This window comes from Pristiophorus japonicus, chromosome 12 (genome assembly GCF_044704955.1).
Source record: "Pristiophorus japonicus isolate sPriJap1 chromosome 12, sPriJap1.hap1, whole genome shotgun sequence".
NCBI lineage: Eukaryota > Metazoa > Chordata > Chondrichthyes > Pristiophoridae > Pristiophorus > Pristiophorus japonicus.
In genome coordinates this window covers 159726363-159748629 of record NC_091988.1, presented here as the reverse complement: position 1 = coordinate 159748629, position 22267 = coordinate 159726363, and the positions used below count along the sequence as shown (strand labels likewise).

General features: G+C 43.5%; 1 protein-coding gene across 1 annotated transcript in view; it reads left to right on the top strand.

The window, feature by feature from the left end:
* LOC139277517 (pleckstrin homology domain-containing family G member 4B) overlaps positions 1-22267 on the top strand; it is a 176355-nt gene that overhangs the window by 110176 nt on the left and 43912 nt on the right. Inside the window, exons 9-13 of the mRNA XM_070896064.1 lie at positions 11482-11580; positions 13596-13744; positions 18235-18373; positions 20058-20180; positions 21578-21769. Of these exons, the coding sequence (XP_070752165.1) occupies positions 11482-11580; positions 13596-13744; positions 18235-18373; positions 20058-20180; positions 21578-21769 (702 nt within the window). The remainder of the gene's footprint in view (positions 1-11481; positions 11581-13595; positions 13745-18234; positions 18374-20057; positions 20181-21577; positions 21770-22267) is intronic.

The following is a 22267-nucleotide window of genomic DNA, read 5'->3' as shown; positions in this document are numbered from 1 at the left end:
GGTAAAATAGCCTCCTCCTGTTCCTTTGTTCCTATACTGCACACACACTAGTGCAAATAAAAATGATAGAATTTCTCTCTGTATTACTGTCATTTAGAGATAAAATTTATCTCTGTTATGTTATTTAGAAGTACATCATTGCTGTCTTCATCCCACCATTGCTGAACCTCTCATCCAAGCCTTCTTGATCTTGGCCCAGTGGTAGATCTCTCGGCTCTGCGTGAAATGCTATTTGATTTCCCCCTCAGGGACTTGAGCACACCTAGGCTGATATTCTGTGCAGTACTGAGGGAGTGATGCAATGTCAGAGGGGCTATCCTTTGAATGAGATGTTAAACTGATGACCCGTCTGCAGGATGCAAAAAACCCTTATTTGAAGATGACCGGGGGAGTCCCCTAGTGTCCTGGCTGGCTCTTATCCTTCATTTAATACCTCCAAAAATAGTTGACCTGATCACTCATTACATTGTTGTCTGTGGGACCTTGCTGTGCAGAAATTGGCTAACCATTTGCCTACAAAACTACAGTGAGTAACTTCATAATCAATTCATTGGCTGTGAAGAGCTTGGGAAGGCCCTGAGGGTGTGAAAGACACTATATGTAATTATGGTTACCAGAGCAATGAGGCAACATAATACTTCAGGGAATTGTCCAATTACATAGCAGGTTTTATTGCTGAACCAAATAGTTTCTGCACCTTCCAATTCACTTGCACAAATTTTTCCATCAATACCTCTCATGAGAAATGTTGTGGAAGTGAAAAAGGCTTTGCCACCAGAATACAAATACATCTTCAAAAAAACATTCTTCCAAATTTCAGATTTATAGATTTGATTTAAAAAGGAAAATGAGCTGGTAGAGTCTGATGGAAATGAACATGGGGTAGAAATTGATATGCGTTGCTCCTGTTTTTCAGGCGTAAAATGGGTGCAAAACATTTCAATTTAGCAATGGGATAGCCTGTGCCCAATCTGTGCCTGTGTTGGGCCAACTGCTAAATTTGTGGGGCCCACTTTTGAGGCATCTCGGGTGGACACCTAAAACAGGCGTTGGGCCCTTGAAAATGTTAATGAGGGGCCCAGTGCCTTCAGGAGGATTGAATTGTAGGCTGCTTGTCATGCTGACAGTGGGCCTAAGGTAAATCCCATAGTTGCTGAGGGGTTCGATCGCATCCGTGGAGTACACATTGCTAAAATAGATTAGCTGCTCATTATCACATTGCTGTTTGTGGAACCTTGCTGTGCATAATTTAGCAGCCCCATTTTCTATATTACAACAGTAACTACACTTCAAAATTACTTCATTGGCTGTAATGTGATTTAGAATGTCTCGAGGTTGTGAAAGGTGCTATATAAATGCAAGTTTTATTTACTGCGGAGCATTCTTGCTCATCCTGGCTCCACATTAAAGTAAAACATAAAAAACAAAATGCATACCTGTTGGCAGCTGCTGGTTAGGCTGCAGCAGTCTCCTGATAATATGAGTGGGCCTTCTTTCTGTACAGTGTGAGACTGTGGAATGCACCATAGGAGTTAGTGGTCAGATTTTAAAGAATAGGTAGTTCACGGATCGTGGGATAAAGAGATATGGGAATATGGTGGGCACTTGGGTTTAGGATAACTGCTCACTTGGAAAATAAATACCAACATGGACTGGTTGTGCTAAACGACTTGTTTATGCATTGCAACTCTACAAAAGACTGCTTTCTTCGGAATCAATTTTGCCCAATTATCTGCGCCGTTTTTTTGGTCTGTACCGTTTTTTTTGGAGTAAATTAAAATCTCAACGTTTCCCCAAAGTTTCTGGGCTACGATTTTTTTTTTACTTCATTGGGGCTGTAACCTGCCACCTGCGGCAATTCTGGCCATTTAAGCAAGTTTGGCTAGCTGCGATTTACTCCAATTTTTCTAAGGACAGTATAAGTGACCACTTCTGGGCAGTTAAAAAAATTGGTGCAGGTAAGAGAATCAGTGCAGCAAATGCATTTCCATGGCCCGGACAGCAGCAGAGAGAGAGATAGTAGGGGGGAGCGGGTGAGGCCTTACTCCCAGGGGTGGAGCGGCAACCGGCACTGGCAGGGGAGGGAAGCCTTTCGGCTAGAGTTAGGAGTGGCACCCAGCACCGGGAAGAGGGAGGCCCTTCGGCCAGGGCTAGCAATGGCAACCGGCACCAGGAGAGTGACCAGGTGGGGGGAGATAGACTTTTGGCATAAAGACGTTAATAATTTAATGCTGATAAGCTGCTGCAATGTGCAGGTTACTGTGAGCTGGCCAGAATGTGTTGTATGTTTCACTTTCCAGCCTCAGCCCGCAGTGTGCCCCTCGTTACCCTGGCAACCCGAACTTTTTAGCGCGGATCATAGATCCAAGTAGTGGGTAAAATGATGGAATCAATTATTAAGGATGTCATAGCAGCGCATTTGGAAAGAGGTGACATGATAGGTCCAAGTCAGCATGGATTTGTGAAAGGGAAATCATGCTTGACAAATCTTCTGGAATTTTTTGAGGATGTTTCCAGTAGAGTGGACAAGGGAGAACCAGTTGATTTGGTGTATTTGAACTTTCAGAAGGCTTTCGACAAGGACCCACACAAGAGATTAATGTGCAAAGTTAAAGCACATGGGATTGGGGGTAGTGTGCTGACATGGATTGAGAACTGGTCGTCAGATAGGAAGCAAAGAGTAGGAGTAAATGGGTACTTTTCAGAATGGCAGGCAGTGACTAGTGGGGTACCGCAAGGTTCTGTGCTGGGGCCCCAGCTGTTTACAATGTACATTAATGATTTAGACGAGGGGATTAAATGTAGTATCTCCAAATTTGCGGATGACACTAAGTTGGGTGGCAGTGTGAGCTGCGAGGAGGATGCTATGAGGCTGCAGAGCGACTTGGATAGGTTAGGTGAGTGAGCAAATGCATAGCAGATGAAGTATAATGTGGATAAATGTGAGGTTATCCACTTTGGTGGTAAAATCAGAGAGACAAACTATTATCTGAATGGTGACAGATTAGGAAAAGGGGAGGTGCAACGAGACCTGGGTGTCATGGTACATCAGTCATTGAAGGTTGGCATGCAGGTACAGCAGGCGGTTAAGAAAGCAAATGGCACGTTGGCCTTCATAGCAAGAGGATTTGAGTACAGGGGCAGGGAGGTGTTACTACAGTTGTACAGGGCCTTGGTGAGGCCACACCTGGAGTATTGTGTACAGTTTTGGTCTCCTAACTTGAGGAAGGACATTCTTGCTGTTGAGGGAGTGCAGCGAAGGTTCACCAGACTGATTCCCGGGATGGCGGGACTGACATATCAAGAAAGACTGGATCAACTGGGCTTGTATTCACTGGAGTTCAGAAGAATGAGAGGGGATCTCATAGAAACGTTTAAAATTCTGATGGGTTTAGACAGGTTAGATGCAGGAAGAATGTTCCCAATGTTGGGGAAATCCAGAACCAGGGGTCACAGTCTAAGGATAAAGGGTAAGCCATTTAGGACCGAGATGAGGAGAAGCTTCTTCATCCAGAGAGTGGTGAACCTGTGGAATTCTCTACCACAGAAAGTTGTTGAGGCCAATTCACTAAATATATTCAAAAAGGAGTTAGATGTAGTCCTTACGACTAGGGGAATCAAGGGGTATGGCGAGAAAGCAGGAATGGGGTACTGAAGTTGCATGTTCAGCCATGAACTCATTGAATGGCGGTGCAGGCTCGAAGGGCCGAATGGCCTACTCCTGCACCTATTTTCTATGTTTCTATGTTTCTATGTTCCACCCCCAACACTAAAGGTCAGGCTCGGCGGCGCCAAAATTAACAATTCAAACGGGGAAAGTTGGATAATTTTTTTTGGCGTAGTTGGGCTCCAAAAAAACAGCCGTAACTCTTCAAGTACGCCAGAAAACGGCTTTGGGGAAAATTGAGCCCTTAATGTTTACCTTGTGCCCCTGGAATTTGAATCCTTTACCCTATTGAAAAATATCAATATAATGTTAAGAAGCAAAAGCTAGCAGTTATACACTTTAGTGAGCATGCTTTTTCCTATAGATTGTTGTGCATTCGACCTGAAATAAAAATGCAACAGTTTGCTGATAATTGCTGCTAAACTACATCATGGAGTAAATTACAACTTTACAGTATCGAATCTTCAATATAATGATGCCAGATGTTTCCATTCCATCATACTGAGTGCAACAGTTTGCATGAATAAATGTTTATTGAATCAAATAGCTGCAGGGTAATAGTTTTAATAGAGCTCTTTTAATTAATGCCAGTACAATACCTTCAGTAATGCAGCCTGGTGCCAAAGGCTTCAATACGACAATGCCAGATGTTACCGTTCCATCATGTTGAATGCACAACAATTTGTATGAATAAACATGTCCTGGAAAATATATCACTATTGGCTTTCCCTTCTTCAATCATATTGAATTCTTCACTGTGATGAAGGATTCAATCACCAGGGGACATAAGATAAAAATTAATAAGTTAGCAATAGAAGGAAAGCCAAGCAGAACTTTTTCACATAAATTGTTAGAGTGTTGTGAATTAGCTTTAAGAGACTTTATGAACATAAGGGCATTCCTTTCCTCTCGTATGGTCAATTTAATCTCCTGGACTGGTTTCGATCGTCTGAGAGGAGTTTTCCAGGTTGTTTTCCCTCTTATTGGCCTTGTGTTTTTCTGCTTTTGTCTCTCGCAGGAGATTACATAGTCGAGGGGGTGGGGGGCTTAGGAAGGTTTTATTCATAATGCTACAGGCATCGTGAGTGTGGGGCAGGACAGATGGACCGGACGGTCTTTTCCTGCACGTCATTTTTGTATGATCATAAATACATAAGAAAAGTTAACAACAACAAAAGGCCATTTGACCGGTTGAAGCTCCACCCTCTGGTCATCTAACTCTACTCTTCCAGCACCAGACTGATTTTAATCATCCCCAATGTCTGAGCATTTACTACCATGCTGAAAGATTGTTCCAAACATTCATCACTCTAAGTAAAAACATTTTTTCTAACATCTGTTTTCAAACCACTTCAGTCTAATTTTAATTTATATCTCTTGGCCCTACTTCCCCAAATTAATGAAGTAATATTGCAGGCTTGTCCTATCTCTACCATTTAATATCTCAGGCAGATCTTCCTTAATCACCCTTCTTTCTAAATTGTAAAACTTAAGCTTCTCTAATTTTATTTTATATTTCAATCCCTTTTTATTTGGAAACTATTTTATTGTTCTTTTTGGCATGTGACCAAAATTCAACACTGTATTCCCAGTGTGGTTTGACCAGTGCATTTAAGTGTCCCAGTATAACTTTATTGGCCTGCGATATAATGCAGTCACATCGTCAGGACGTTGAAAGTGATGAAGTAACCATCAATCGCACGTGTCTTAGTAAGTCTCTTTGCCAATTCATTCCCATTTGTTGTACTCTTAAGCTATATATGTTTTGAATAATGTGCAATACTTTACATTTATCAGTGTTCAATTTTCCCAGTGTTGCCAGCAAATTTGACAAACTTGCATTTAGTTTTGATATACAGATATTTAACAGAGATTAGGAATAACAGAGTTCCAAGACGAATCGCTGTGGAATCCCACTCAACACCTACTCCCAGTCTCAGGTTACTCCTGTCCTGGCTCCTCCAGTTTGTTAACCAAGTTCTGATCCAGTTGCTGTGGGTGCAGCACAGTCATACACTAATACTGGAGGGGTAAAGAAAGAAAAACTTGTATTATATAGCACCTTTCACGACTACCGGACATCTCAAAGCGCTTTACGAACAATGAAGTATTTTTTGAAGTGTGGTCACTGTTGTACTGTAGGAAATGCGGCAGCCAATTTGTGCACAGCAAGCTCCCACACAAAGCAATGTGATAATGACCAGATAATCTGTATTTGTTATGTTGATTGAGGGATAAATATTGGCCAGGACACCAGGGAGAACTCCCCTGCTCTTCTTCAATATAGTCCCATGGGATCTTTTATATCCACCTGAGAGACGTGACGTGTCCTTGGCTTAAGGTCTCATCCAAAAGACGGCACCTCCAACAGTGCAGCGCTCCCTCAGCACTGCACAGGAGTGTCAGCCTAGATTTTTGTGCTCGGGTGTCTGGGGTGGGGCTTGAACCCACAACCTTCTGACTCAGAGGCAAGAGTGCTACCAAATGAGTCACAGCTGGCACTGACATAGGGGTAAGGTACTCAGATGTGAACCTAATACAGTCTCAATTCCAATCAAATTCTGTCAGCGGTGCTACTGGAAAGGTCATACATTAGTATACTAATGCATGCTAGTACATTAATATTCTGCAGGGTAAATATAGGAGCACACTAATGCATTGCAAGGGTAACATTCTGCCACATCAATGCATTGGAGGGGTATAGCTTCAAAAGTAGATTTTATGAATGGATGAAATATCCGGCAGGACCTGCTGACATCCAGATCAGAATTCTCATTATGCACTCTGGGTGTTAAAAACTCCATGGGGCTTCTGTGTGTGAAAAACTCCATGGGGCTAGATTTTCCACTCTTTTTGCACGCTTAATGCCCATTTAACATCCATTTTAGCGCTGAAATGGTGTATAACGCCCATATATTACCCTTTTGGCCACAAAATGGAAACTGACGGGCATTTTTTGGAAACTTATCGCCGAGCGTTACTTTCCCCATGTGCGTAACGCCGGGAAGAAATATTACCGCCCGCACACTTTTTTTGGGTGGAATCATCACAATGGGCGAAATCAGCGGCCATAATATTGCCCAGAGTTACTTTCTGCACGGAATTAACGCCGAAATTCAATAATACCGCCCGCCCACTTTTTTTTGTTGTAAAGATCATATTTGTCAAAACTAACAGCCATGAGATCGCCCAGCATCACTTTCACCACTTCACACACATATCGCCCACAATATCGCTCGCCCCAAAAAAAGGCCCGGAAAAAGTGGAACTAACGGGAACTAATCACAGCGTTATGGACGCCATGTTCTACATCATATGTCGCATCCTTTAAAATGCTGCTGTGCTTTAACCTCGGGGGAGTTTGGATGTAATCTGGAGGTCGTTGGAGTTGATGTGAACATCTGTACAAACATCTTGACCATACTGTGACCGATTGGAATTTAATAGGTGTCTTCATCGGGACATTTATTGTTTGTGACCAATCGGTGGAAAACACAGCTATTGCAATGGGGCCTGTCCTTTCTCACCCACTCTTGATGACCAATTACATGCTGGAGACTCGAGATGGCCGAAGGTACATTCCACAGCATTATGTGCCCAATGTAAGATGTGCCAGACTGATGAGGAGGACCAGACGTTACACCCCCCGCAAGTACAGGGACAAGCGATCTTACCTCGACTTGCCCGACACCACCTGCCTTCGGAGACTGCGCTTCGAGCTCATAAGGGGAGATCTGCAGCCTGCCAGCACCATTAGTACTGCACTCTCCGTCGAGGTCAAAGTCACCGCGGCATTGTCGTTTTACGCCTCGGGTTATTTCCGGACTCAGCTGGCGACATTTGCGGACTGTCTCAGCATGCCACACATTGTTGCATTAGACAGGTCACTGAAGCCCTGTACGCACACAGGAGGGACTTGATCAGCTTCCCTATGACCAGGGAGGCACAGAGTAGGAGGGCTCTAGGTTTCTCCAGAATTGCAAACTTCCCCAAGGTGCATGGAGCAATAGACTGTGCACACATCGCGATGCGGGCACCTTTTCAAGATGCAGAGGTTTTCAGGAACCGCAAGGGATTCCACTCTCTGAATGTCCAACTGGTTGTTGACCACCAGCAAATTATAATGGCAGTGAATGCTAAATTTCCGGGCAGCATCCATGATGCTCACATCGTGTGTGAGTTCACTGTATCTGACTTGTTTAATAATCAACCACAAGGTCAATGCTGGAAGCTTGGTGACAAAGGATATGGCCTCACCACCTGGCTGATGACCCCCCTGCGTGACACCCACATTGAAGCCGAGAGGTGATACAATAAGAGCCACAGAGCCACTCGCAATATCGTGGAGAAAACCATTAGAGTGCTTAAGCACCGTTTTAGATGCCTGGACCACTCAGAAGGCGAGCTCCAATAACACCCTGAGCTGCTAGCTCAATTCGTGGTGGTGTGCTCCAAGCTGCACAACTTGGCTAGCAGGAGGGGACAAGAATTGCCTGATGAGTCTGACAGTCCACCTCACCAAAGAGAGGAAGATGAAGACGAGGAGGCAGACACTGACATCAGCCCAGACAATCAGGCCGATGCTAAAGCCATGCTCCTGACCCCCTGTAGACCGCATGAAAGGGCCCATGGTGGCATGATAGCTGCAAGAGCCTTACGTTAGGAGCTCATTAATGAGCGCTTTGCCTGAAAAAATGTTGGTGTTATTTACAAGGCTGACACACTGCTGGGTGTGCAGGTCATACATCAATGGTAGGCATCACCTTGGTGACAGTTAAAGTTTACGTTGATTGAAGTTAAGTGTAATTGATGTTAAGGAATCACCAGCGTGTAACGATGCAGCTATCTGAGCCAAAGCACAACAAGCTTTTGTTAAATAAAAAACATTTAAACCGAACAGTTGTCTGAAATCATCAGTATTTCTGTAAAAAAAACATCCCAACCCCCCCCCCCCCCGGCCCCGCTTCTGCTCCCCATCTCTACCCCTTCCCCTTCCCCTCCTGACTCCAAGCCTGGCTAAGGAGCTCCTCAGGCGATGCTTCATTGGGGGGGATGATGGCCGAACCGCTGCTTGGACGGATACGGGAGAGGACGGTCCCGAGATGGGAATGTGCTTCGAGCCAGAAGCAAAATGTTGGTTGGCAATGAGGGTGTGGCATCTTGGGGTGCAGTGCCATACTCTGGGAGCCCTCTGTCACCAGTGTTCCTGGCTACCAGCTCCAGGGCTGCCACCATCCCTTCCATGTTATATATTATTTGTTGGGCAAAAACTCGGTGGCAACTATGTTTTTGGTGCTTAGTAGGCATTTTGCTGCTGGTGAATCTCCCTCGTGCCTCCCACAACAGCCAATCAAGCACACACCACAGCCACACATGCTTTCAGTGCCTCTCAGCTCCCTCTCTCTCTGTCTCCTCTTCTGCGCATGTCATGATGACCCTTGACCTCCTGAATTGCGGGAATCGAGCATTGCCATGCCGTTGCTAAGGACGGAGACACTTTACGGCAGCAGGTCAGCGAGATTTAATGCTGCCGCCCATTTCATATCGCTTGCGGTAATGCCCAATTTCAAAAATGGAGACTGGGTGCTTTGAGAATGGGCGAGAAGCCGGGCGATCTGAAAACCCATTTGTACCGCCCACGCCGGAAATAACGCACATTTTTGGGCGATAAGCGCAAAAGTGTAAAATCTAGCCCCACGAGAATTTTTGAAATGTATCCTCCAATGCACTTTGGGGGTAACATGCTCTGGAGGGTATCTGTGCCATTGTGTTATTTGCATGTGATGTGTTGGGCTTTTGCTGCCCAATGTGACAATCCAATTTTAAACTTTGTGGGGCCTGATCTATGTTCCAGCTGCTCAGAATAATCTAACAAATGAATTCTCAATATTTAAAAGAAAATGGAAGTACTGAGTTTCTGCCACCAGATGTCACTCTTATGCTTTGTAATACTGTGACTAGCAGTTGAGGTAATAGAGACACGATGTGGCAAATAATATTTAAAGTAAGAACAAAGAACTTGCATTTATATAGCGCCTTCCCAGCCAACATATTAATACCGTAACGCAGTCACTGTTGTAATGTAGGAAATGTGACAGCAAATTTGTGCACAACAAGATCCCACAAACATAAGAACATAAGAAATAGGAACAGGAGTAGGCCATACGGCCCATCGAGCCTGCTCCACCATTCAATAAGATCATGACTGATCCAATCATGGACTCAGGTCCACTTCCCTGCCCGCTCCCCATAACCCCTTATCCGCTTATCGTTTAAGAAACTGTCTATTTCTGTCTTAAATTTATTCAATGTCCCAGCTTCCACAGCTCTCTGAGGTAGCGAATTCCACAGATTTACAACCCTCCGAGAGAAGAAATTTCTCATCATCTCCGTTTTAAATGGGCGGCCCCTTACTCTAAGATTATGCTCCCTAGTTCTAGTCTCCCCCATCAGTGGAAACATCCTCTCTGCATCCACCTTGTCAAGCCCCCTCATAATCTTATACGTTTTAATAAGATCACCTCTCATTCTTCTGAATTCCAATGAGTAGAGGCCCAACCTACTCAACCTACCCTCATAAGTCAACCCCCTCATCCCCAAAATCAACCTAGTGAACCGTCTCTGAACTGCCTCTAAAGCAAATATATCCTTTCGTAAATATGGAAACCAAAACTGCACGCAGTATTCCAGGTGTGGCCTCACCAATACCTTGTATAGCTGTAGTAAGACTTCCCAGCTTTTATACTCTATCCCCTTTGCAATAAAGACCAAGATACCATTGGCCTTCCTGATCACTTTCTGTACCTGCATACTATCCTTTTGTGTTTCATGCACAAGTACCCCCAGGTCCCGCTGTGCTGTGGCACTTTGCAATCTTTCTCCATTTAAGTAATGACTTGCTCTTTGATTTTTTCTGCCAAAGTGCATGACCTCACACTTTCCAACATTATACTCCATCTGCCAAATTTTTGCCCACTCACTTAGCCTGTCTGTGTCCTTTTGCAGATTTTTTTGTGTCCTCCTCACACATTGCTTTTCCTCCCATCTTTGTATCATCAGCAAACTTGGCTACGTTACACTCAAGTCGTTTATATCGACTGCAAATAGTTGGGGTCCCTGCACTGATCCCTGCAGTAAGATAAATGAAACTGCTTTACTGATGTTGCTTGAGAGATAAATATTGGCCAGGACATGCAGGAGAACTCCGCTGCTCTTGGAATGCCATGGAATTGTTCCCACCCACCTGAGAGTTGCTCAGTTTTGCATCTCATCTAAAAGACGGCACCTCCAACAGTGCAGCACTCCCACAGTACTGCACTGATGTACCTTTCGTTTAAGTCTCTGAAGTGACCCTTAGTCCATGGCCTTCTGGCTCAGGAGAGATTGCTATTCCCATTGATCAAAGGATGACACCTGAAGAGGATTTTGCTCGCCAGTACATTAGCACTTCAGATTCTGCCAGCAGCACTCCGTGCCTCTGCTGCAATCAACATTTCAGGAGAAAACCACAGGATCACTTCAAAGGGAGAATCCAGTCACTTCTTCCCCAACTTGTACCCTACAGCTTAAAAATAAAATCTATTCCAATCATTCCAGTATAGCGGGGAATTAGCATGTTCCAGGAGAATAAAATATATCAGCACACAATTTCACTAGGCTGCAAACCAGCAAAGATTTTCAGTTATGTAAGTTTTTCAGGGCTGTATTTATATGTGTTGTAATTGATGCTGATTGAATTTTACATTTTGGCTCCAGTCAGTAACATTTACGAAGGATATATATTGAAGATAAATTGTAATTTTTTATTGTTGCAGAAACTTGAGTTGTTTGTTGCAAACTGCAGAGAAGCTTCCAGTTTGTTGGTAGACACCATTCGAACGTTCGAATCGAACAAACCTGGCATCAGTGCACAGGTAAATATCAAACAAAAAATAAAACCGACCAGGACTGCATCAGTAAAGAGAACGGGGAAGAAGAGAGAATGTGATTTACAAAATTCTAAAACAGGTTGTAAGATATTTTTGAAGAGCCAAACATGCTTCAAAATATATGACTGGACCTGGTACTGGTGAATGCCATTTGCAGCTATCTTGGGGCCACTGACAATTGATGGAATTGACTCAAATGTTCACAACACTATTCCATTTATGCGTAGTAGATGCAGTCTTTGACAATCCAGCAATAAGCAAAGGATAACGTAGACAGGTTAGTGCAAATTAGGCAGTGCAATGATGGCCAAACAACTATTTTATTTTTGAGAGTAAAGTTTGATGGTCAATTGTTGTAATTACCTGACGATCTTCAACGTACTGACCGAGCTTGTGACTGGATCTGTGGATCAGTCACCCATTATAGAAACTGCCTGATTTTATTCCGCCATTCACACCCTATCTAGACCCAACTTTTTCTACCATCTGCCATTACCATCTCGAGTCGGCCCCTCATCCCTTTTGTCTCTCAAATCTCTCCTGTCTTCCACCCTAACACAGACCTTCCCTTTTGTTCTTTCCTCCCCTCCCCCTTTCAGTGCTTGTTAACAATCTGTTCATTTCGAACAATCGTCAGTTCTGGCGAAGGGACAGCAACCTGAAACGTTAACCATGTTTCTCTCCACAGATGCTGCTTGACCCGCTGAGATTTCCAGCATTTTCTGTTTTTATTTCATTTCTGTTGGTTTCAAGTTGAAACTGTACCTCAATGTTTACTTGGTAAAAAATCATTTCCAATGTTAACTTGTTGGACTCACTTTCTCAAATTGAGGGATTCAGCCCACCAGTCAACCTTATAATGGACTCATTAACTCATTGAAAAAAACAATTTCATACCCAAGGTAAAATAGCAGACAAAAGAAAGTTATACAAATACATTAAACATTTCTAGGTTTATATGCTTCTATTCATTTTGTGAATATTTGAATTAACCCAAGAGGATCTTAATGTTAAAATATTAAATGATAGAATGGTTACAGCACAGAAGGAGGCCATTCGGCCTATCGAGCCCGTGCCGGCTCTCTGCAAGAGCACCTCAGTTAATCCTACTCCCCCACCCTTTCCCCGTAGCCCTGCAATTTGTTTTGTCTTCAAGTACTTATCCAATCCCCTTTTGAAAGCCACCACTGAATCTGCCTCCACCATCCTTTCAGCCAGTGTGTTCCATATCCTAACCACTTGCTGTGTAAGAAAGCTTTACCTCATGTCACCTTTGGTTCTTCTACCAATTACCTTAAATCTGTGTCCTCTGTTTCTCGACTCTTCCTCCAATGGGAACAGTTTGTCTCGATCTACTCTGTCTAGACCCCTCATGATTTTGAATACCTCTATCAAATCTCCTCTCAACCTTCCCTGCTTTAAGGAGAACAACCAGATTCTCCAGTCTACCCACGTAACTGTAGTCCCTCATCTCTGGAACCAGTCTTATAAATCATTTCTGCACCTTCTCTAAGGCCTTCACATCCTTCCTAAAGTGCGGTGCCCAGAATTGGACACAATACTCCGGTTGAGGCCGAAACAGTGTTTTGTAAAGGTTCATCTTAACTTCCTTGCTATATCTTCTTTAGCTTTTATGCCCACATGTTTAGATGTTTTAAATCTCTCTGTACATGGTCCTTTCCTATATGTACGCGGGTCCTTTCCTACATGTATTGGCAGTTCTCTCGCCAGCTGACAGGGGGGAGGGGAGAAGTGAAAGATGAAGCACCAGTATCAGAGAGAAAACAACATCTTATCCTGAATTTGGACACAGATCACATTTTGTGACTTCAGATTGAATTGCGATGCTGTGTAGGGACAATTGCATCTCAATCGCCATATTACCAGGCTGCAACATTGCCGTAGATTTGCTATTCTAAATGTAAACTGCAGGTGTCAATAGCTTAATTGATTTGTGACCGGTTCCTTTCTGCAATTTTATCTTTCATTTTTGCTTAAAGGAAGTTATTCATTGCATCAGTAATCACAAGTTGATGATGAAGCATGTTCTGCAAGATACCCGATTGGTCAGTTTACAGTTGGAAGGTGGAGCAATCCTTGCCAGACTCAAGAAGGAGGAAACGCGATTCAGCTTCTCTGAGGACTACAGGTGGGAACCCTGATGTGTTTGATTCTAACATTTGAAGGGAGTTTTTGGATTGTTTATTTTTAATAAGAGCCTTTTTTGTATCTATGTCAATATAATTATCAATTGCAAAACTATTGTTTTGGAAGTTTTTACAAACAATGAAAAATGCCATCGCCACTGAAACTCTCATTCTCACTTCTGTCACCTCTGGGCTCAACTTGTCAAATACTCTTTGCCGAGTTCCCAGGTTCCACTCTACATAAGTTGGACCTTGTCCACAACTGTGTCAACCACCTTCTATCCCCCGCTGTTCACTTATCACCTCTGTCCTCGGTGATCTGCAGTGGCTTCTCACACTCCAAAGAATTGATTTTCAAATCCTTCTTCTTCTTTATAAATCCCTCCCCAGCATCTCGCTCCTTCTGCAGTCTCCTTCAGCTCTGTTTCTCAGCTCGCTTCAACGTACTCTTCCCACCCATTTCCACTCTACCATCGATGGCATGGCCTTCAACCATTATGGCCCTATACTCTGGAGTTCCCTTCCTAATCCCCTCCGTCTTACTAAATCACCCTCCAACTTCAAATGGCTGCTCAAAATCTATCTCTTTATGCACATCTTCAGTCACTTTTACTGACTTTAGCTCCATTCTGCCAAGCCATTTTTATGAAGTGCAGTAGAATGCTTTGTCGTGCTTAAGGCTTTATACAAGTGCACCTGTAATAATTACATTTTGTGTAGTTTATTCCACTTACCTTCCATGGTTTCCCCTTCCTAACTCACTGCCTCTGATGTCCAATCTTTGGTGCTTCTCATTCCTATTACTTCCCCATAACCCTCCTAAGTGCTTACCTGATCTTCCCTGTTAGCTCTCCCTCTCGTCTAATCTTCCTCTGTGTTGCTGATCTGTCTATCTCTTCCTTAAATGTCCAATCTGCACCCATGGTGGCCCATTCAGTCATGCTGTTGCTCTCTGTTGCAAATGAGTGACACCAGACAGTTGGATTCGCTCCAACAGAAAATAGAGAGTCGGGATAAATGGGTTATTTTCCGGTTGGCAAACAGTGACTAGTGGGGTGCTGCAGGGATCGGTGCTGGGTCCTCAACTATTTACAATCTATATTAATGTCTTTGATGAAGGGACCGAGTGTAATGTAGCCAAGTTTGCTGATGATACAAAGATGGGTGGGAAAGAAAATTGTGTGGAGGACACAAAAAATCTGCAAAGGGATATAGACAGGCTAAGTGAGCGGGCAAAAATTTGGCAGATGGAGTATAATGTGGGAAAATGTGAGGTTATCCACTTTGGCAGAAATAATAGAAAAGCAAATTATAATTTAAGTGGAGAAAAATTACAAAGTGCTGCAGTACAGAAGGACCTGGGGGTCCTTGTGCTTGAAACACAAAAAGTTAGTATGCAGGTACAGCAAGTAATCAGGAAGGCAAATGGAATGTTGGTCTTTATTGCAAGGGGGATAGAGTATAAAAGCAGAGAAGTCCTACAACTGTACAGGGTATTGGTGAAGCCACACCTGGAGTACTGCCTACAGTTTTGGTCTCCATATTTAAGGAATTATATACTTGCATTGGAGGCTGTTCAGAGAAGGTTCACTAGGTTGATTCCGGAGAAGAGAGGGTTGACTTAAGAGCATAGGTTGAGTAGGTTGAGCCTAGACATATTGGAGTTCAGAAGAATGAAATGTGATCTTATTGAAACTTATAATGAGGGGGCTCGACAAGGTGGATGCAGAGAGGATATTTCCACTCATAGGGGAAACTAAAACTAGGCGACATAGTCTCAGAATTTAAAACTGAGATGAGGAGGAATTTCTTCTCTCGGATGGTTGTAGATCTGTGGCATTCTGTGCCCATAGAGCTGTGGAGGCTGGGTCATTGAATATATTTAAGGCAGAGATGGACAGATTTTTGAGCAATAAGAGAGTAAAGGGTTATGGGGAACGGGAAGGGAAGTGGAGCTGAGTCCATGATCAGATCAGCCATGATATTAAATTGCAGAGCAGGCTCAAGGGGCCAAGTGGCCTACTCCTGCTTCTATTTCTTATGTTATGTTCTTATGTAACTTATGGTGTGCTCTGAAACCAATGCAGAGAATAGATTAATTGATAGCATGAGTGGCACACTCGCCTCTGAGTCAGAAGGTTGTAGGTTAAAGTTCCACTCCAGAGACTTGAGCACATAAATCTAGGCTGACATTCCAGTGCAGTGCTGAGGGAGGTGCCGTCTTTTGGATGAGACGCTAAACCGAGGCCCCGTCTGCCCTCTCAGGTGGATGTAAAAGATCCCATGGCACTATTTTGAAGAACTGCAGGGGAGTTACCCCTGGTGTGCTGGCCAATATTTATCCCTCATTCAACATAATGACCAGATAATCTGCTTTTGTTATCACATTGCTGTTTGTGGGAGTTCGCTTTGTGCAAGTTGGCTGCTGCGTATCCCACATTACAACAGTGACTACACGACAAAAGTACTTTATTGGCTGTAAAGCATTTTGAGATGTCCGGTGGTCGTGAAAGAGGCTATGTAAATGCAAGTCTGTGTTTCTTTCTTTTTGAGGGAAGCTGGAATAGCCCCATTTCCCAGCAGCCTTTCCTGACTTTGTCTGTGAGAACTGAAACAGGACCAAGCAAAGGTTTATCCAGGCAGATCAGTCTGGAAAGAGACATGGAGAAAGATCAGAGAGAAAAATATGGAAAAGTGCATTACAATTTGTTCCCCGTATCTTCCTTTCTACAATTCATATTAGGGACAAAACCCCATAGAATATGTGACTTCCTACGGGGTAAGAATGTTAGTGTTGAAATGGTTAGGCAAGGATATAAAGCTGCTGCAGATGTAATTTTCATCAAAACATCAACAACTCTGAAAGATTGTTGGTGATTTTTTGGAATTTGTTCTGGAGCCTTCCTGTATTGGTTAAAGGAATCAATAAAGTAGGATGTAACGGTTAAATTTAATGGAATAGAGGATTCAGCATGAAAAAGATGATTTGAAATAAAATCCGATCCAAATAGGTGATCTTCTGAATGCTCTATTTTCGTTATATTCCATGTTGCACTCCTTTCAGATGTTCACCCCCGTGCTTCCTGTGTTCAGTTGAGAGTGTTGGCCAATGGCCTACTCCAGGGTCACACCAGTGACAGCTTGTACACATGGAAGCCAATTTTCCTGACCTTTGCCCTGGGGAACACCCATTTCCTGGGCACAACATACAGGAGAAAAGGAATTTCCAGGGCTTCCCCAGGAGGAGAGCTGGGCCTGCTCCTTCACTGACTCAGTGTTACTAGGGAAACAAGGTGGCTATGGGGCACCCAGACGCAGGGGCAACCCACAACAGTCGGGGCTGTTCTGGGGCCCTCCTCAGATTGGATGGTCTGAGGGAGACTCGTGAGCAAGGCAAAATGGAGGGGCGGGTCTGTGTCACAGATGTTCTTGGGCCATGGAATGGCTTTGGACTGCAAGCTGAACTTGGGTCTAAACAAGCGGATCACATTGTGCTCTAAACAAGTGGATTACCTGTGGTGCTCCTGCCCAGCGCCAGGGCAAAGAGGGGACGGGAAAGTTCTCTCCCATCTGTGTTCTTCATTTCAATTCCACAACAAAGACTATATGGATGAATGGCACTCTGAGCTCAAATAAGCAGAGTGAAAACTGCAACAATGGGAGGAATGTTAACCCCAAAAACCGGGTGGAGGGGGAGGGTTAAAGTATTAAAGATGTAAATCCCAACCCAACCCACCCACCTCCGGGTTTTACATAAGCCGGACGGGGGTGGGGTTGGGGGGGGGAGGGGGTCCAGGCAACAGGCAGCCAACCTGTTCCCAGGAGGTGGGGCTGGCACTTTAAATATTATAATGAGGCTGCAAGCCTCTGCTTTAACAGTGGCCGGCCGAGGTTGAGGGGAGGACAGCCTCGGGGAGCAATCCTTGTGGGCCCGGAGCAGGAATGCTTCCTCACGGCCCTGATAGATTCTCCACCATCAGCTCCCACCCCCTGGGATTTAACCTCCCCAACCCCTGGGATCCATCTCCCCTACCCCGGGATTGGAAACTCCCCCCTCCCCTCTTCCCCTGAGGTCGGGGCTCACATCTACCTGGGGTGGAGGCCTCTTGTCCAGCGCTCCCTGTCCGGCCCCATCCTGTCAATCAGGCTGACTTCCAGGCGGGGAACCTGCCCATGATGTCGCACGCACACTATGGAGTTAACCCAGACTTCCTCCTGCACTCTATTGTCCCCCCACCCCCCCCTCACTCCTGGCGGGTCTAACCATCTACATTCCAGCCAATATTTCTTCAAACCAGTAATGCTTTTTCACGCAATATCATTAGCCAACCAGTAACCTGGTATTTGTATACAGGGATACACATTCATGCTCACTATGTTATTGCAACTTGTTTGCCATGTAAGCTCCATTGCCATAATAGTACTGTAAATATATATGATTTAAAACTTCTCACTTACATAATGTGTAATCTTTCCTTTTGTTTATTTGCAGGGATGCCATTGATTCAGTAACACCTCTCTACAATATGGTGGAGGAGAGGGTCCATACTCTGGTGATGAGGTCCAATCAGTCTCTGCAGCACCTAGAGTTCTTGCAGCATCTGAGGACACTGGAGGTCAAATTTAAAGAGGTTTGGGATTAGCAATTCATCAGCACCACAGAATGGGGTATATTTTCCTGCACTGCTATAAATGGTATCTGTCAAATTTCATAGGGCCTTTTGAAGAGGTGACTGATTGGATAGATAAAAGGGATACAATAGAGGTGGGTGTATATGGATTTTCAAAAGATGTTTGATAAAGTGTCTCATAGGAGGCTTGTAAGAGGTTAGGCCAGCAGCAAAGGGTTCAATGCCATTTAATGTGTTGGAGTAAGAGGTAATGCATCTCGGGAGGAACAACAAAAAATGAGAATATACAATGAAAAGATGCAGAAGGAGTATGAATGAACAGAGAGACCGAAGGATTAAATCACACAATTCCATGAACGTTTGAGTACAGGGCAGATAGGGTCATGAAAAGGCTAGAAATTATTTAGGTTTTATAAATAGGTGCATAGAGTTCAAGTGAAAAGATATAATCAAATTATACAAGGTAAAAGTTAGCCCACAGATATGCTTTTGGGCACTCAATTCTGGAAATGACATTAATGCTTTGGAGGACATACAGCATAGATTTATTAGGGACAGGAAAGCTTATGGGAAAGGAGGGACTTTAGATATTAGGGCTGATTTTAACAGCGTCCGCCACACAGGAGACTGGTCAACAGTGGCCCTAAAATCGAGTGCTGCACTTATTGCCCTGTTACAGCTCTGATCCCACCCACTGCCATTTTGCCCCGAGGTTTACAAGGATGGTCCAGACGCCCAGCTGAATCAGGTGGGAGCCTCCTTGTGTGATGTAAATTGGAGTCCTGTAACGTACATAGGACCCCAATTGCAACTTCAAGCTACAAATGGAGGGAGTGTACACCACGCAAGCACTGTCTATTTGTACCAGGGGATGAGTGGCCTAACCAGTGATCACAAAACGGCCCAGGAACCATCTAATTTTTTTTGCCCCACTGGATATGCATCTTCCCTTCAACCCAGGCACTATCTGCCAGCAGTCTTATTTTATAAGCTATAAAAGTACAGGATTAACTTCCAGTAAGACTCAAAAGAAAGAAAATATAAATGCTGGACATCTGATATAAAAGCAGGAAATGGTAGAAATACTCAGCAGATCTATTGAGATGCTGATGGACCTGTTGTGCATTTCCAGCATTTTCCATTTATAATTCCAGCAAGAGTTGCTGGATTTTGATTTATAAAATACTTAACTCAATCTTGACTTAAGACATAAAAACAGAGAATGCTGGAAATCTCAGCAGGTCAGGCAGCATCTGTGGAGAGAAGAACAGAGTTAATGTTTCAGGTCGACGACCCTTCATCAGAACTGCTGAATGTTCGCAAAGAGCACATTCTGACGTCTGGTCATTACCATTTCAATTCGGCCATCATCCCTTTTTTCTCTCTAATCTCTCTTACCTTCCACCTTATCACAGACCTTCCCTTTTGTTCTTTCTTCCCCTCCCCCTTTCAGTGCTTAAGAATGTGCTCTTTTCGAACATTCGGCAATTCTGACGAAGGGCCATCGACCCGAAACCTTAACTCTGTTTTTCTCTCCACAGATGCTGCCTGACCCACTGAGATTTCCAGCATTCTCTGTTTTTATTTCAGATTCCAGCATCCGCCTTATTTTGCTTTTGACTTAAGACAGTTAAGTTGATAATTCGAGAATTGTTTCTTCATTATCTCTTTGTTCCTTCTAAAGCAAAACAACTGGCTTCTTTGTGAAGGTGAATCATATTTGCAGGATTCAGTTACAAATGGAGATTCACTCAATGCCATACAACAAACGCAGCAAACGTTCTATGGATTCTTTATGTTGGCCACAGTAAGTGTTTAGCACTGCTTCAATTGACTGTACCTATATGTTTTATTGTACAGTGAGCATTTCCTCAATGATAACACTTTTGTATATTGAGTGTTCCCAGAGCTTGAGTGCTTATTTACCAATCATAAGGTATTCAAGGCTGGCCATGATTTACTTGAAATGGGTTAATACCTGTGCTAAAGATGAATGTGAAAGGTTTAGAACAACCATGCTTGTACAGGAGCAGTGCCAATCAGAAAATATAATCTTGCATTTTTAATTGTTAAACCCAGGAGAAAGTCCCCATTACAAATGATTTTCCCCGAGCTAATTTCACTCCAGATATGAACAATCTCGATTCCATTGATTGTTTAAAATGGAAACAGCTGCTGTCAGTTTATGTGCACAATGCACAAAATAAAATCACATACTAAACAACAAGTATTCCCCTAGCAATCACACTGTCAGAAACCAATGCAATCAGAACAGGAGATCTGAAATAACCAATTAAATGGTTTCTGCAATCATGGCCTGTGGATGCGCAGTCGAGACAGAGATCGATAGATTTTTTTTGGATACTTAGGGAATCAAGGGATATGGGGATAGTGTGGGAAGTTGGAGTTGAGGTAGAAGATCAGCCATGATCTTACTGAATGGAAAGCAGGGCTGAATGGCCTACTCCTGCTCCTATTTCTTATGTTCTTCCATGATGCCGTAACACTATTATGGACAGAATCCACAGGAAATGCACTGTTAACTTTATGAATATTTCATTTAATTGAGAGAAAATTCAGAATTCTTGTTTATTTATTTGATATAATTAATATAAATACAAGCCAATGAAATTATCAAAATTCATGTTAGGAATCCATTAATAATCTGATGGGCAGACTTGATGTTATAACACATCTTTGTTGTGTGAATTATTGAACTGATCTGTGAGATTGGTACATACTCTATTCAACAGGTCTCGAAGGTTAGACAGTTAGTTCATGTATGTTATCACTCAGACCCTGATTTACAAGCCAAAGGTCACTGAGTGGATTAATAACAGCTACATGAAATGTGTTAACAATATGGATGAAAATTTAATGATGGCACAAAATGAATGGAGGGAATAGGGCAATATTTTGTTTAAAGAACCTAATATTTTGTTCTAAGCTCTGGAGTTTCCTCCCTAACCTTCTCCACCTCTCTCTCCTCCTTTGAGACACTCCTGAAAATCTATCTCTATGACCAAGCTTTTGGTCACCTGTCTTTATGTAGCTCGGTGTCAAATTTTCCTTTAAGATGCCCCCATGAAGTGCTTTGGGACATTTTAGTGCATTAAAGGTACTATATAAATGCAAGTTATTGTTATTGAATCCAGCAATTAGTATTGTTTACCTCCTCAATTTTATCACAATTATACCTTACAGCAGGAATACAAAAAGGGCTTGGAGCTGTTGCAAAAAGCAGACCAACTGGACGGTTTTTCATATCCTGAGTTTTCAGTGTTCAAAGCTATGGTGGAAGATTTCAAAGTACGACTGAACAATTTTCACATTAGAGCAAAGAGACGGCAGGTGGAATTGGAGGCCCTGGTTAACTTGTACACCTACTGTGAAAAGGTTTGTATCAAGATAATCATTAACTCAAAGGACTGTAAAATAAATGGTATGTTTACTGGGCTTCTTCCCATGATGTCACAAAAGGTATGAGCTAAATAAGATCTAATGGGCACAATCCAAATTTATTTTACGAAAGTACCTGATGGTCCCGGAGGAACGAACACTTCCAGTCCAAGGCCTAGACGTGCAGCCCAGCGCAGAGGCCCACCCAACCCAGGAACGTAAGCGCATTATTTGTGAAAACGAGGTTACTTTACCTCCTGCTGCAGATGCAGGAGTGCCTGAGCTGGTGGTAGGGCACCGCACACCTTATGGGCAGCCGGATCTGCCTGGCATTCCTCTTCTTCCAAGCACATCACCTCAGATATTGGCAAACCAATTAGTGCCAGTCATGGGAGCTGGAGGTCAAAATGAATAATACCTGCTGGCACAAAGGGACTGTTGGCTAGAAAGTGTGTGAATGTCAGATGAGGATGTGATCAAGCTCAGCTGTGATCT